The sequence below is a fragment of the Podarcis bocagei genome (genome assembly GCF_964188305.1).
Source record: "Podarcis bocagei genome assembly, chromosome: 3".
Taxonomy (NCBI): domain Eukaryota; kingdom Metazoa; phylum Chordata; class Lepidosauria; order Squamata; family Lacertidae; genus Podarcis; species Podarcis bocagei.
In genome coordinates this window covers 111,831,534-111,847,476 of record NC_138127.1, presented here as the reverse complement: position 1 = coordinate 111,847,476, position 15,943 = coordinate 111,831,534, and the positions used below count along the sequence as shown (strand labels likewise).

Sequence of the window (15,943 nt, the reverse complement as noted above, 5' to 3'; positions counted from 1 at the left end):
CAGCCCAGCCTCCTGCTGGGACAGCGCAGGCAGCTCCACCCAGCTGGCTCCAGAAAGAGACCCTCCCTCCCACCCACAGGACCTCGGAGAACGCAGGCCCCCTGCCTCTGTGCCAGCCCTGAGCATGGCAGGGGCACCTGCAGCCCTCCAGGCGAGCCTGGCCAGAGAATCATAGAAATACAGAATTGGGAGGGACCCCTGAGGGTCATCTAGTCCAACCCGCTGCAATGCCTGGCCTTGCTTTGGGGCAGGCAGGCAGGCAGGGGCTCGGCAACACACAGAGCACATAAGAAGAGCTTGCTGGATCAGGCCAGGGGCCCGTCCAGTCCAGCCTCCTGTTTTCACCGTGGGCAACCATTAAGGGAAACCTTGTTATTAAATATACCAAGAATAATGCAGACCCAGAACTCTGGCCAATATACGTTCCAATAGTGGGAGTGGTCCCTCCTCGCAAATCAATAGTCAATCGTAACAAAAACTAATCCATTCAAAGTATGTATTCTGACAAGGATTACAAACTCAGAGGTTACAAACTCAAACTCATAAGGAGTCAAATCTGAGTACGGACTAACATGAATTTATCTCTACTCATAAACTCTTATCTTTAATGCTGTGACAAATTATTGTGTTATACATATCCTTATGAGTTTGAGTTTGTCAGAATACGTACTTTTGAATGGATTAGTTTTTGTTACAATTGACTATTGATTTGCGAGGAGGGACCCCTCCCACTATTGAAACGTATCTTGGCCAGAGTTCTGGGTGTGCTTCTTCCTTGGTACATTATGGGAAACCTGCAAGCAGGATTCGAACACGAGCAACTCTCCCCTCCTGCGGCCTCCAGCAACTGGGATTCAGGAGCACGGCTGCCTCTGATTCTGGAGGTAGAGCAGAGCCATTCTGAATTTGTCTAATTCTTTTTAAAAGCTGTGCAGCTTGGGGCCCCCCCTGCCAGCCTGCTGGGGAGCTCTCCTTCCCAGGACCCGCCTGGCTTGCTATACTTAGGGGGCAGGATGGGACCAGCTGCTCCTTGCAGCTCTGTCCTTATGCAGGGGTGCTTGCAAGTAAACAGCCCTGAACACAGCAGGGCTGGCTTGCAAGTAAATCTCTGCAGGATCACATCCTTGGCCTTCCTTCTCCTCGGGCGCATGGGGCCTTTTCAGCAGTGAGGACCAGCCTGCCTTGTGGGCGCAGAAGGCACTCTTGGGAATTCAAGTATATTATTAATAATAATAATAATAATAATAATAATAATAATAATAATAATAACAATAACAATAATAGTAATTTATTATTTATACCCTGCCCATCTGGCTGGGCTTCCTGAGCTACTCTGGACGGCTTCCAACCAAATATTAAAATACCGTAATACATCAAACATTAAAAGCTTCCCTAAACAAGGCTGCCTTCAGGTGTCTAAAAGTCAGGTAGTTGTTTATTTCCTTGACATCTGATGGGAGGGCTTTCCATAGGGCAGGTGCCACCACCTAGAAGGCCCTCTGCCTGGTTCCCTGTAGCTTTGCTTCTCGCAATGAGGGAACCGCCAGAAGGCCCACGGAGATGGACCTCAGTGTCTGGGCAGAACGATGGGGGTGGAGATGCTCCTTCAGGTATACGGACCAAATCCATTTAGGGCTTTCAAGGTCAGCACCAACACTTTGAATTGCGCTTGGAAACGTACTGGGAGCCAATCTCAGGACCGGTGTTATATGGTCCCGGCGGCCGCTCCCAGTCACCAGTCTTACTGCCGCATTCTGGATTAGTTGTAGTTTCCGGGTCACCTTCAAAGGTAGCCCCACGTAGAGCGCATTGCAGTAGTCCGAGTAGTAGTAGTCCATTTCATTTCTTTTCACTGAGAGATCGCAAGCACAGTGTGCAGCTGGTCCCTGTCCACAGCTTTGGAGGCAGCAAAGGTATTGTGTTGAAAAGAGGTTTACAACAAATTCTGTTAGCTCCCAGAGTTGCTTTGTCTCCTGTTTGGCCCATCTTCTTCACACAGCGCAGTGTTAGACTGTGGAACTCCCTCCCACAGGAAGCACTGGTGGCCACCGACCTGGATGGCTTGAAAAGAGGATGGGACAAATCCACGCAGGAGGAGCTTTCGATGGCTACTAGTCAGGACGGCCCTGCTCTGTCTCCACAGTTGAGGAAGCAACGCTTCTTCTTTTTTTATATAAAATTTTTATTGGTTTTTCACAGTTTTTATAAACACAAACATAAACAATACAAACAAACAAACACACAAACAAACATGTATAATTTCATATCCTCTTTTCTTAAACCTTCCTTCACCGACTTCCCCGTACCTCCCCTTTCTACATCCCAATTTCCAAACTTGTTTAAGCAAATCCTAGCCCTTAATTTTATCAAATTTCCCCCTTATTTCCCCTTATCTTTTACTTAATCTTTTACAGCTGTAATCCCCTTTCCCCCCTAAAACCTCGACATTTTAGCATTCATTAATTTTATAATATTTCTTAAGATAACCTTTAAATTTCTTCCATTCTTCTTCCGCCGTCTCTTTTCCTTGGTCACGGATTCTGCCTGTCATCTCGGCCAATGTCATATAGTCCATCACTTTCATCTGCCATTCTTCCAGAGTGGGTAGATCTTGTGTCTTCCAATGCTTTGCGATGAGTATTCTTGCTGCTGTTGTAGCGTACATAAAAAAAGTTCCGTCCCTCTTTGGCACCAATTGGCCGACAATGCCCAAGAGAAAGGCCTCTGGTTTTTTGGGAAAAGTACATTTAAGCACCTTTTTCATTTCATTATATATCATTTCCCAGAAAGCCTTAATCTTCGGGCACGTCCACCAAAGGTGATAGAAGGTACCTTCAGTTTCCTTACATTTCCAACACTTATTGTCAGGCAAATGGTAGATTTTTGCTAGCTTGACTGGGGTCATGTACCACCTGTAGATCATCGAGGAAGCAAGGCTTCTGGATCCCAGTTCCTGGAGACAAGAGGAGGGGAGAATGGTGCTTGCGTTCGAATCCTGGTTGCTGGTTTTCTCCTCAGCCGCTGTGAGACCAGGATGTTGGACGAGATGGCCTGATCCTTGGGCCTGATCCAGCAGTCTCGCCTTCTGTTCTTCTGGAACCTCCAGGTCCAGAGGCAGTCTAGCTTGGTTCCTAGGATCTTTGGGGTCTTTGTGGGACCAGATGGGCCACTTCTCTTCCTAAGTCTCTGCTCCCCAGGAGCTTTTGATCAAAAAGTGGCGGTGCAGCTGTGCTCCCCCCCGGGGGGGGAGGGAAGAAAGGGCCGAGGGAGGCAGGAGGGCAGCTGCTGCTGCTGCGGCTGCTTCACTCCTGGCCAGAGCTGGGACCAGGGCTGGATTTACATACAGTGGTACCTCAGGTTACAGACGCTTCAGGTTACAGACTCCGCTAACCCAGAAATAGTACCTCGGGTTAAGAACTTTGCTTCAGGATGAGAACAGAAATTGTGCTCCGGCAGCGGGAGGCCCCATTAGCTAAAGTGGTGCTTCAGGTTAAGAACAGTTTCAGGTTAAGAACGGACCTCCAGAACAAATTACTTAACCTGAGGTACCACTGTATAGGCTAAACAAACTATAGCTTAGGGCTCCATTCTTTTGCCCCCCCAAAAAAAATATTAAAGGAAAAAAACTGGATATACATTTCCAAAATGTAAGATAAAAAACAAATGAAATAAAACCTACATACAGCAACAGTGTTTTGTGCTGTGCAGGCTCCTGTGATGTAAGTCATGGCCCCCGCCTGCTCGCCTGCTCCATAAAAGATCCCTGGTTTGCTCCTTTCTTTGTATAGGCTGCCGACATTTGCATGGACTGGTTGCATAGTGTTACCGGAAAAATCCGAGGGCTCCCTTGGACAAAAACAAAGACACCAACCAGGATAACTTGGAGCAAAACAGCAGCCTGTAGGCTTGGCCTTTATTGAACTGTTGCAACAGGGTGTTCCCCTCACTTGCAGGAGAGAGGAAAGACCCAGAAAGATGGTGTGCAAGACCTTATAAAAACTTTTGAAATTCCCATCCTCTAGGTCAAGCCCACCCCCAGAAACATCATGCATACATTACAGAAAGGAGGGGTTGAGGGAGGAGTTGTGGTGGTAACCTGAGTGTCCTGTCACCTGGCTGGTTCCCCCTTTCCCCTTCCCCATGAGTCATTTCCAGGTGATAGAGGGGAGTTGGCAGTTTCCTGCCCCCAGAGGGAAGATCTGATCATTGTCCTTTGTTTCAGTCCATGCTGAATCCACTCCCATAAGCAAGTTCTTTGTGATCTTGATGGTCTTCTGTCTGGGATTATCAGGGTTGACATAGCAACTGGGCAGGGCTCCTGTGGATGTGCTGGGATGGTGAAGGGATTATGGCTGACCAGAACCAAGCCACCCCCCTTTGATAGTCCTTGTCATATGGAGTAAAATAAAAATGGAACAGTGCAAATCCGATGTATGGTTGATTTTTCTATGAATTTATAACAGAAGTGTGGCATATGTAGTGTGTGAGTGTGAGTGTGTGAAGTTTGTACAAACTGAATGATTGGGGTGGGGGGGTTCCTGCTACAATAGAAAGATGTGCACATGGCTTGAGATGCCTATGAGGTCCATCAATGAGCATCGAGCATGCATTCAGCACCAAGGGCAGCTGGACCGAGAAAGGGCCCCATTCCCTTCAGGAGCCGAGGGCCCCATCAGACCTCAATCCGGGCCTGGCTGGGACCCAGGAGAAGCAGCAGCCGCGGGTCGGCCCCAGGCAAGACTTTTGAACCTGCCACTACCTCAGGATCGCGCGCAGGCGCAGCATCTCGGAGGCGGCTGTCTCTTTAAGACTCCGGGCTTCCGCCCTTCCCAAAGATGGCGCGCCGCGCGACGGGGATGACGCGCGACGCGCGACGCCTCTCTCGCCGGCCGGGCTGGGCGCTGACGTGGGCCGGGAGTCCGCGCATGCCCACTCGGGAGCAGAGCGAGCGGGGCTGCGGAGGAGGAAGAGGAGGAGGAGGGGGGGCATGAGCTGACCTTTGACCCGCCCGCCATGGCCCCCCGGCGGCCCCCGGAGCTCTACCGGGCGCCCTTCCCGCTCTACGCCCTGCGCGTGCACCGCGGGGCCCGCCTGGCGCTCGTCGCGGGCGGAGGAGGCGCGGCCAAGACGGGCATCAAGAACGGGCTGGTGAGGGCGCGGGGGGGCGGGGGGAGAGGGGGAGCCCGGTCCCCGGGGGGGGGAAGGAAGGCGCGAAGGGGTTAATCTTCTGAGCAATGGCTGACCTGCCCCCCTCTTCATCCCCCTTGGCACCCTTGGGTGCCCCTTGGCACGGGGGGGGGCGAGGGGGAAGAGGGGGACCCCTGTCCCCGGGGGGGGAAGGAAGGCGCGAAGGGGTTAATCTTCTGAGCAATGCCTGACCTGCCCCCCCTCCTTGGCACCCTTGGGTTCCCCCTTGGCACCGTGGGCGAGGGGGAGGAGGGCCTGGGGAAGAGGGAGAGCCCTGTCCGGGGGGGGGGGGAGGCACGAAGGGGTTAATCTTCTGAGCAATGGCTGACCTGCCCCCCCTCTTCATCCCCCTTGGCACCCTTGGGTGCCCCTTGGCACGGGAGGGGGCGAGGGGGAAGAGGGGGAGCCCGGTCTCCGGGGGGGGGGTGCACGAAGGGGTTAATCTTCTGAGCAATGGCTGGCCTGCCCCCCCCTCCTTGGCACCCTTGGGTTCCCCCTTGGCACCGTGGGCGAGGGGGAGGAGGGCCTGGAAGACCCCCCCAGGGCCCGGGGGAGGAGGGGGAGCCCTGTCCCCGGGGGGGGGGGATGCACAAAGGGGTTAATCTTCTTAGCAATGGCTGACCTCCCCCCCTCTCCTTTCCCCCCCTTGGCACCCTTGGGTGCTCCCCTTGGCCCGAGGGGGAGGAGGGACTGGAAGCGCCCCCAGGCGAGGGGGAAAGAGGGGGAGCCCTGTCCCCGGGGGGGGGGATGCACGAAGGGGTTAATCTTCTTAGCAATGGCTGACCTGCCCCCCTCTCTTTTCTCTCTCCCCCCCCCAGCATTTCCTGCAGCTGGACTGGCGAGGGGGGGAGCTGTGCGCCTCGCTGCTCCATGCCCACGACACGGAGACCCGTGCCACCATGACCATGGCGCTGGCCGGGGACCTCATCGCGGCCGGACAGGACGCCTCCTGCCACATCCTCAGCTTCCGCCTGCAGAAGCCCAGTGGGAAGAAAGCGGAAGAGGCGGGGGCCGAAGGGGCTCCCGACCATGCAGGTGGGGGCCGGCCCCCTGGAGAGAGGGGCAGAGGGGGATCCGCTGGTGGGGCTGACGGTAGAGTGGGAAGGGATCCCCAAGGGACATCTAGCCCAACCGCCTGCCACGCAGGAATCGCAGCTCAAAGATCCCGTTTGGTCTCTGTTTATAAACCTCCAAGGAAGCAAAATCGGTTCCAGGGGAGAAAGTTCTTTCTGATATTTCCCTGGAATCTCCTTTCTTGGTTTGGGTCCCTTCCGGAATGCCAGCTTGGGGCGTCCTCCATTGCAGTCTTGCTCCGTCTCCCCTGAGGGAAGGGGCATGGTGGGCGTCGAGCGGGCAGCGTTGGCCACACCCCTCAATCTCTTCCGTTGCGCCCCCAGGTGCTGGCGACAAGGGCCCCCGCAGGCGCAAGGCCCCCACCCCCAGCGGGTCGGGCAGCAACGGCGGCCTGCGCAGCGAGACGAGTGAGGTGGCCGTGGAGACGCTGCACTGCGTCCAGACGGACACCAGCCCAGACGCCCTGCAGAAGGCCGTCTGCTTCAACCACGACCACACTCTCCTGGCCACGGGGGGCGTGGACGGCTTCTTGCGCGTCTGGGAGGTAAGAGGAGGGCGCCTGAACGGGTGCTGTGATGGTGGGGAGGGCAAGAGGGGGTGCTCTGGTGCCAGGGGGGCCAAATATCTCCTTTTGTCTGCAGTTCCCCAGCATGAAGAAATCCCTGGAGTTCCAGGCTCACAACGGGGAGATTGAGGACATAGCGCTGAGCCCAGACAACAAGGTGAGGGGGTGCTGGTCTGGTCCCTGGGGGTCTTTTGGGGGGCAGCGCAGAAGCACCCGAGATCCCCACCCTGGTGGTCCTTGGAAGAGTCACTCACTTACAAAGGGAAGAGGCGCCTTTGCTGTCTGGGTTCAGAGACCCAGAGAGAGCAGGAGGAGGGAGATGGGCGATGCCAAGGCAGGTGCCCTTGGGGTGTCCGTGGGGCTAGAGGCTTGTTCCTCTTGTGACTGTGCAGAGGGGTCTCCAGCATATTGCTTCCTGGAGCAAGGGAGGGGGGCTCCAGAGACCCCCAGAAAGGCAAGTGGAGCAATGGATTTGACCAGTTCATGGAGAAAAGGCCTGTTGGCGGCTCCTGGCTGTGCTGTGCCCCCCCCCCCAGTCGCAGCCAGTGACGCTTCTGGGAACCCCAGGAGGGTGGAGAGGTCATGCGCTCAGATCCTGCTCACTGGGTTCCCAGGGGGACTTCCGATCGGCCGCTCTGTGACCAGGATGCAGGGCCAAATCTAGCAGCCGGGCTCTTCGTATGTCAAGGAAATGTGTTTTTTATTTTGGTTGGGGAGGGCTTTGCCTCCTTGTCTCTCCTTGTCTCTCAGCCCAGGGGCTCAAAGCAAACGGCCCCTTTTAAAAAGTGGGGCAGGCAGTGGGTCTGCGCTGCACAGCCAGGCCCAGGGAGCAAAATGAACGCGCGGTTCTGAGCCCACGGGGTCCCCTCCGCCGTTGGGTCGCTAGGCCTTTTCCAGCCCTTCCGTGAGGCCATTGGGCTTCTTGCAAAATGCTCCCCCTGGGGCAAAGTCCCGGCTTGTGGAAATGAAGCTCTGAGTTCCAATCCAGACCTTTCAAGTCTCCCAAGGCTGGGTGCAGAAGGGAGCAAAGGCAGGAAGCAGCCGTCGCTTTGCCTTCCGTCTTCCTCCAGCCAGGAAAGCGACGGACCCGGGAGGGGTCCCTCGCCCTCCCTGAGCCCCGCCCTCTCGCCCCTCCGCAGGTGGTGACGGTGGGCCGGGACTTCCAGTGCTGCGTCTGGCAGCGGGACCAGATGGTGACGGGGCTCCACTGGAACGAGAACCTCCCGGGCATCCCGGAAAAGGCCTACCGCTACCAGGCCTGCAGGTAACGGGCTGGGCAGGGGGGCAGGCGGGGCCCCTGCGTGGGCTGTCCGTCCCCTGACGCCTCCTCCCCCTTCTGGCGCAGGTTCGGGACGGTGGAGGACCAGGCACAGGCGCTGCGTCTCTACACGGTGCAGATCCCCTACAAGCGGGAGCGGCGCCCGCCCCCCTGCTACATCACCAAGTGGGACGGGCACAGCTTCCTGCCGCTGCTCACCAGGCCCTGCGGCAACGAGGTCGTCTCCTGCCTCTCCGTCAGGTAGGGCCACGCCTCTCTCACTTTCCTCCTTTCGGGGTCCTCCCGGCACTGAGGGGCTCCACTCCCCCTGTCCCTAATCACTGGCCTTGCTGGCTGTTGGGGGTTGGAATCTGATGGCGTCGGAAGAGGGCCGGTCCCCTTGGCCGGCTGCTGGAGCAAGACTGATACTGAAGCTCCCGGCTGCCTGCAGACTGCGCCGCCTTGGGTTGAGCCCTTTCTCCTTTAATCCCAGGTGGATGCTGTAGTTGAGATTCCTGCCTTGCTGGGTTGGGCTAAATAATAATAATAATAATATAATAATAATTTATTATTAATACCCCGCCCATCTGGCTGGGTCCCCCCCAGCCACTCTGGGCGGCTTCCAACAAAACACTAAAATACAATAACCTATTAAACATTAAAAGCTTCCCTAAACAGGGCTGCCTTTAGATATCTTCTAAAACCACAACTAAAGGGTCCCTGGTGGCTGGTCCTCCGACCTCTGCGTAAACACCTCCAATGAGGGGTTCTTCATGCGCTCTGGGGGTGAGATGTGTCTGGCCTTGAAAGGGCTCTCCGTATATACGCTAAAGAACTTTTGAGATACTTGCCGATTGCTGTAAGGCAAACAGAAGCGCAGCCCAAGAAGCCGTTGCGCAATGTAGCCTGGCGGGCCTGGCGTCAGAGCCCTTGCGACACTGCAAGCACCCACAACCCACGTTTGCTGTAGGTTAAAGGGAGATTATTTTATCTGCCTCCGGATCACGCAAAGAGCACCTGTCTGAAAACGCCAGAACAATTTGCCTTGCACGATCTTCTCCCCGTTGAGGTCCAGCTTGTTTTTGCATTTGCAATGACTTTGCCTCCCCCTGACGTAAGATTTCTGAAGATGTGCCAATGCTCCCGCTCTCCTGTTTTTGTTATGTGTTTTATGCCGCCTTTATATTTCCTGTGCAATTTTGGGGTGGGGTCCCCCACAAACCTGCCTGCCTTGTTCTGAAGCTGATGGCTGTCTGTCTGTGCTTGCAGTGACACGGGCACATTCCTGGGGCTGGGCACCGTCACGGGCTCCGTGGCCATCTTCGTGGCCTTCTCCTTGCAGGTAGGCAACTTCCCGCTCCTTCCCAGGCGGCTCCTGGCCTCGTGGGCAGCCTGACACTGCTAGCCCAAGGGCAGGAGAGAGCCAGCAAAGGCCCTGGGCAGGTCCTGGGGCTGGAGCACAGAGAGGGCTGGAGTCCAGCTGGGAGGGATCCACCGTGCGGTGCTGGTGTCAGAAAAGAAAAGCCCCCCCCAGCCGGCTGGGCAGGGGTGGGGCTGAGCCTGAGGGGTGGGGCATGCTGCAGGCATGGCCAGCCGCCTCCCTCCAAGGGCTGGGGGCCTAAATGGCATCGGGGAACAAGTGCGGATCCTGAGATCCCCATCGCTGTTCCTCCACCCCCCACTCCCTCTCTGGAAGACCTTCACGTGAGGCCTAGGACCCTCATACCTAGGGGTTCGCCTCTCCCAATATGCCACACGGAGGACCTTGAGGTCCATAAATAGCAACACCCTAGAGGTCCCGGGCCCTAAGGAAGTCAGATTAGCCTCAACCAGAGCCAGGGCCTTTTCAGCACTGGCCCCGGCCTGGTGGAATGCTCTGCCTCATGAGACCAGGGCCCTGCGGGGTCTGATTTCTTTCCACAGGGCCTGTAAGACAGAGTTGTTCCAGCTGGCCTTTGGCTTGGAATCAATTTGATTCCAGTTTCTGGAAACTACTGGAAAGTAGCTCTCGCACTCGGATCCTCTCATGTGTTTCCCACTGGGGAATATGGTTGGCGACAGTGAGGACAGGATGTGGGGCGTGAGGGGCCCCTGGCCTGACCCGGCCGGCTCTTCTTCTCTCCCGCAGAGGCTGTACTACGTGCGAGAGGCGCACGGCATTGTGGTGACGGCGTTGGCTTTCCTGCCGGACACCCCTGACCTGCTCCGGGACAACGAGGCGGCCCTGCTCAGCGTGGCCGTGGACAGCCGCTGCCACCTGCACCGGATCCCTTGCCGACGTAGGTCGGGGGTGGGGTCCCTGCCCTGCCACAGGGGGGCTTGGGGGGGCCCTCCCCTGCTTTGCTCAGTCGTCTCCCCTCTCTCCCCGCAGGGAGCTTCCCCGTGTGGCTGATGCTGCTCTTGTGCGCTGCACTCGTCGTGGCCTCGGTCCTGCTGCTCCAGCTGGCCTTCCCCGGCTTCCTCTAGGCCTCGGCTCTGCCCTTCCTGCGCTGGGGGGCGCCCACCCCTTCCTCATCCCACAGACTGCAGAAGGCCCCGGGGTCCGGGGCGAAGGCTGCCCCCTCAGAGCCTGCGGACAGGTGTGCTTGGCTGAGCCAGGGGGGCAGAACCCCCACAGATGAAGTCTTGGGGTGGGGCATGAACTCTCCTCGTCCCCCGTCCCCCCCGCTGGTGACTACGGGGTGGGGCAGCCCCACTCCTCCGTTTTTGGACTGCCACGTTGAAACATTCCAGCCTCGGCTGCGCTGGGCAAGCGAGGCCCCTCCCAGCCCCACGACGGGGGTCTTGCAAGTTGCCATTAAACGAGATGATGGAGCCAGAGCTCTGCTCCCTGCCTGCCTCGTCTGTCCCCTCCTGGCTGGGGCGGGGCTGGAGCACCCCGCAGGTGCGCGAGGGGCTGTTCTGCGCCAGGACTTGGAGCAGTGGCGGTGGTCTGCCGCATGGGACCCTTTCCCCACTCTAGTAAATGGCTGCAGCCTGGCAGCCCCCACCTGGCCTTGTGCCCAAGGGTGTCGGGGCACAAGAAAGAGGGGAGCAGGGGGCTTGTGCCTTTTGTGGGTACATGCGCTTTTTAGGGGTTGCATGTGCCATCAGGCTGCGGAAATGCTGATCAGAGCTCAGATTCTCTCCTTGCAGTGGGTTGGACTTAGATGACCCACGACTTATGCGATGACCCAACTAAGCCGCTAAAAATTCCCCTAAGCTGTAAGCTGACCTCCTTCCTCTTGCTCAACTCCAGTATCTGTTTTCCCTCCGTGTAACTCTAAACCTCTCCCCTCCTGCGGCTGAGACGATCCTTTGCTCCGCCATGTGCAAAGCCTGTCGGGAATCTCTCAGCTGCTGCTGGGTTCCTCCAGCTTCCCAGGAAGCTCACATTTCCGCAGATCAGCTGTGAGGATCCTGCTGCCGATGCCATTGGCTCCCAGTTGCCGTGTCCTGAAATGACGCCAGCCCTTTATTTCCCCAGCAATGAAGTTGTCTTACCAACAGCCTTTGCATGCCACCCTCTGCCCTCATTGAGGTGCAAGCAAGTCTTACCTGGCTCAGCGGCAGCCCAGGTGTGCTCTGCCCATCACCCCCTGAGGGAGTGAACCAGGAAATCAGAGGCTGGAGGGCGACAAGGCCCAGAGCAGGTGTGGGAAGGATGATGAATGGTCTTCTGTGGGTCAATCTCCCCACAAGCCCACACCTGCCGCCCAACATGCAGCCTGGCTCTGAGTGGCACCGAGAGATTTTTGTGCGGGAGGTGGGAGTAGAATGTGCACATTTGTGTGTGTTTATTTTACAGGAAATCAACCCAACTCAATCAAAGATCTCAGCCCTTTCTCTCCTTTCACCAGTTTGGCCTCCTGTGGTCACTGCTGGCTGAGAGTGGCTCTCTTGGGTCTTTATTATGATTATTGATTATTGATTAAATTTGTTAGTCACTTAGGGCAACCCAAAGCAACTTGCGACCATTTTAGATGGGTGTCCTTTGCCAGCTGTTCTGACTCTCTATAGTTCTTTAACTGGCAGCTGCTCTCCAGGGCTTCAGACGGAGAGTCTTTTTCCACAGCCCTCCCTGGAGACGCTGCCAAAGGGGTTTGAACCCAAGGCCTTCTGCAGCTTTGCTGCCCACCCCCAAAGAAAGAGGGGGAAGGGCTCATCACTGTGGTGGAAGCAAGTTTCTGTGCGAGAGAAGTGCAGCTTTCTTTGTGCCCGGAACGGAAGCAGCCTCACACCAAGGTACTGGAAAAGCCATCTTGTATTCTGCACGGTCCTGGCCCCAGCAGCGCCGCTGGCTGGAAGCCCCTCCTGAAGGAAGGAGCAGGGCAACAAGCTCAGGCCCTCCACCTGTGGGGCTCACAGGGCCTGCACTGGGGGTCACAGGGCCCTCCTCCTCCCTGGTTCTGCTTAGGAGGTTGCCACCTGGGCGCCCGGCCCCTGTTCGTGGCACTGCTGCAGCTGCTGCTCCTGCTCGGCGGCCACGGCCGCCGCCAGCTCTTCCTGGTGCTCAAAGACAGCCCCCGCAAACTGGGCGAAGACGCGGTCCATGTAGCTCTGGTGGCGCGGCAGGAGCCCCTCCAGGAAGCCAATGTGCCCTCCTCGCGCCGTCACCAGCAGCGCCAGGGTGGAGACGCTCTGGGCTTCCTTCACGGGGATGGCTGCAAGGAAGGCGGATGGGGGTCAGTCAAGAGCAGGAGCCCGGGGGGAGGGGGCACCCGCCTGGGAGGAGGCCGGGGGACTCACCGTGAAGTGGGGAAAAGGGGTCATCGGAGGCGTTGAGGCACAGCACCGGGACCCGGAAGCTGTGCACCTTCTGGCAGGGGCTGGCGGCCTGGTAGTATTCCTCGCAGGAGCTGTAGCCAAAGGCCACGGCCGTGTAGCGCTCGTCAAACTCCCGGATGCTGCGTGCCTGCAAAGAGAGAGCACAAGCGCCAAAGCGTTCGTTGCAGGGGGGTTGGGCTGGATGACCCTCGGGGGTCCCTCCCAACTGTTCCAGGGAGGGGGCAGTACCTTCAGCACGTGGTCCACGTCAATTCGCTCAGCAATGACCTTCCTGTGCCTGAAAACAGGGTTGAGGTGTGAGCAGGGAATGGAAAAGGGGGGGAGGGGGGTTCTGGGAAGGAAGAGCCGTAGGGCAGGGGGGTCTTGGGGCCCCTCCCTCCCAGAAGGGGGCCGGAATGCCCCCCAACAGCAACGCACCGCTGGATGAGCTTTCGCAGGTTGGCCGTCAGGTGTTTGTTGAAGAGCACCTGGTTGAGGGGGCTCTCGAGGGAGTGGGTGGTCTCGAAGGAGTCCCAGGTGACGGAGCACGTCATGGCGGCCACCAGTCCGGCTTCCGGGCCCTTGCGCCCCAGGTAGTTCAGCACCAGGATCCTAGGGGCAGGAAGAGGAGTTTGGATTTGATATCCCGCTTTATCACTCCCCTTCAGGAGTCTCCAAGTGGCTCACATTCTCCTTTTCCCTTCCTCCCCCACAACAAACACTCAGTGGGGTGAGTGGGGCTGAGAGACTTAAGAGAGAAGTGTGAGTGGCCCAAGGTCACCCAGCAGCTGCATGTGGAGGAGCGGGGAAGCGAACCCAGTTCCCCAGATTACGAGTCCACCGCTCTGAACCACTACCCCACACTGGCTCTCCGGAGGGATGCTTCAAATGGATGGAGGGGTGGCTTTGCCCCAGGTACGTTCTGGGCACAGCTGGACCATCAGTCCCTGTCCTGCCCCCCCCATAGCCCCTCTCTATTGCAGGCGGCCCCTGTGATTGGCCAGCAGCTCTCTGGGAAGCCCTCTCAGTTTGGAGAAAAGGCAGCACGACAGAAGTTTATAAAATGGAAAAAAAGTCCTTTATGTAGCACATGGTTAAAGTGTGGAACATTGCAAGATTAAGGATGGATTAAAAAAAAGGACTTCTTCACACGCCACAAAGTTAAACTGTGGAACTCCCTGCCACAGGAGGCAGTGCTGGCCACCAGCTGGGGTGGCTTTAAAAGAGGAGGAGAGGGCTGTCAATGGCTACTAAGCACGATGGCTCTGCTCTGCCTCAACATTGAGAGGCAGCAATGCTTCTGGATTCATAGGGCGGAAAGGGAGCCACGGGTCATCTAGTCCAACCCCCTGCCATGCAGGAATTCCAGTCCCCGGAGGGGAGAGGACTCTTCCGCTTGAATCCTGCCTTTGGGGCCACTGTGGGAGCAGCTTGATCCTGCAGGCTGTTCTTGCACTTCCGTGCAGCGAACTGTGAGCGACACCCGCAGCCTCCTCTTTGGGGCCAAGACTCAGGGCAGCTTCCAGGCTGCTCAGAACATTTCTTCAGGTCCAGGCAGCTTCAGGCCAAATGCTGGCATCCCTCGAGCTGCTCCAGTAAAAGCCCACCCACCCCCATTCCGGAGCATCACCCTTCAGCCACTTCTGCTTTGCACTTCCGAGTCCTGGTTTCGAATTCCCCACACTGGCAGAAGAACGTGGGCGAGTTCTGGAGGAGCAGGCCTGCCAGTCCAGAGGGGCAAACGGGGCAGACCTGGAACATCTGGCGCAATCAGGTCTCCCCCCCCCCCCCATGGCTTATAGGAAACGAACACCAATGGCTGCCACAGGCCACTTCCGGTGTTACGCCGGAGCATTCCTCTGGCATTTCTAGTAGTCCTGGGGGTCCCTTTCTCAAGCAGACTGGATCTGGTGGTGGAAGGGGGGGTACAGCCCCTTGGCAGCCCAGAGCTGGACTGAGCCCCTTGCTCTTTTGGGACAAGGTTATCAGCTGAATTAAAAGATGCCTGCTTCTTGGGAGAAAAGCAATGACAAACCTAGGCAGCATCTTAAAAAGCAGAGACATCACCTTGCCAACAAAGGTCCGTATAGTTCAAGCTATGGTTTTCCCAGTAGTGATGTATGGAAGTGAGAGCTGGACCATAAAGAAGGCTGGTCGCCGAAGAAGTGATGCTTTTGAATTCTGGTGCTGGAGGAGACTCTTGAGAGTCCCATGGACTGCAAGAAGATCCAACCTCTCCATTCTGAAAGAAATCAGCCCTGAGTGCTCCCTGGAAGGACAGATCCTGAAGCTGAGGCTCCAAGACTTTGGCCACCTCATGAGAAGAGAAGACTCCCTGGAAAAGACCCCGATGTTGGGAAAGATGGAGGGCACAAGGAGAAGGGGATGACAGAGGACGAGATGGTGGGACACTGTTCTCGAAGCTACCAGCTCGAGGGAGGCAGTGGAAGACAGGAGGGCCTGACATGCTCTGGTCCAGGGGGTCACGAAGAGGCGGACACCACTAAACAACAAATCACCTGAACCTCTGGGAGGTTCCCAAGGGGCTTCCCTGCGCCCCAGCTGGCAAACGTGCTCTTGCTAGTAAGGGAAACCTTTCTGTAGCATCAAGCGGAGACTGACGCTGCTGGGAGCAAACGCCTGAGTCATAGGAGCAGGAAGGCTGACTCACCGGCTCCCGTAAACACCACAACCGTGCAAGCTGGCCTCTGCCTTCCCTTTCACCCAGATGATCAACTGCAGCAGAGTCCCGGTTGTGTGGGCGCAAACGCCTCTCCGGCATTTCAGTTCCTTTCCCCTCCCACCATGGCTGGATTCGGAGACACAGGAGGTCCAGGCCTGTGGGTCCCTTGAGCGAGGGGTGCCTTCCGCCTTCCAAAGGGTCCCCCAAGGGCACCCTCGCCCCTAACCGGCTCAAGAGATGCGGCAGGGGCAGGAGGAGCCTTTGGGAAAGAGACCCCCTGGCAGGAGAATCCGCTCCAGAGTGTCCTCGCCCAGGACGTAGGCGCTGCCAGGAGCTGTTTCCGTGCCCTTTGCCCCGCCACCCTGGAAATTTGTTTTAGGGGAGAGGCCGCTTGGCTCATAAAAAGAGTCCTAGCAGGAGGCAGAGGTCA

At 57.2% G+C, this 15,943-nt stretch overlaps 2 protein-coding genes across 2 annotated transcripts in view; one reads left to right on the top strand and one right to left on the bottom strand.

The window, feature by feature from the left end:
• The first annotated feature begins 4,954 nt into the window (after nucleotides 1-4,954).
• Nucleotides 4,955-10,904, top strand: PREB (prolactin regulatory element binding). Its single transcript, XM_081188728.1, has 9 exons — nucleotides 4,955-5,148; nucleotides 6,006-6,222; nucleotides 6,585-6,805; nucleotides 6,903-6,983; nucleotides 7,966-8,090; nucleotides 8,172-8,345; nucleotides 9,354-9,426; nucleotides 10,213-10,363; nucleotides 10,456-10,904. The coding sequence occupies exons 1-9, from the start codon at nucleotides 5,014-5,016 to the stop codon at nucleotides 10,548-10,550; spliced, it is 1,272 nt and encodes a 423-aa protein (XP_081044854.1). The 5' UTR covers nucleotides 4,955-5,013; the 3' UTR covers nucleotides 10,551-10,904.
• A 926-nt stretch (nucleotides 10,905-11,830) lies between these two features.
• Nucleotides 11,831-15,943, bottom strand: part of ABHD1 (abhydrolase domain containing 1) — a 128,457-nt gene continuing 124,344 nt past the window's right edge. The window contains exons 7-10 of the mRNA XM_081188736.1: nucleotides 13,269-13,442; nucleotides 13,080-13,128; nucleotides 12,813-12,978; nucleotides 11,831-12,727 (exon numbers count right to left, since the gene is read on the bottom strand). Of these exons, the coding sequence (XP_081044862.1) occupies nucleotides 12,477-12,727; nucleotides 12,813-12,978; nucleotides 13,080-13,128; nucleotides 13,269-13,442 (640 nt within the window). The 3' untranslated portion in view covers nucleotides 11,831-12,476. The remainder of the gene's footprint in view (nucleotides 12,728-12,812; nucleotides 12,979-13,079; nucleotides 13,129-13,268; nucleotides 13,443-15,943) is intronic.

Coding starts and splice junctions, on each gene's coding strand:
- PREB (XM_081188728.1), top strand. CDS start 5,014: ATGGCCCCCCGGCGGCCCCCGGAGCTCTACCGGGCGCCCTTCCCGCTC. Junction 6,806..6,902: donor GCTTCTTGCGCGTCTGGGAG/GTAAGAGGAGGG, acceptor TTTTGTCTGCAG/TTCCCCAGCATGAAGAAATC. Junction 8,346..9,353: donor GTCTCCTGCCTCTCCGTCAG/GTAGGGCCACGC, acceptor CTGTGCTTGCAG/TGACACGGGCACATTCCTGG.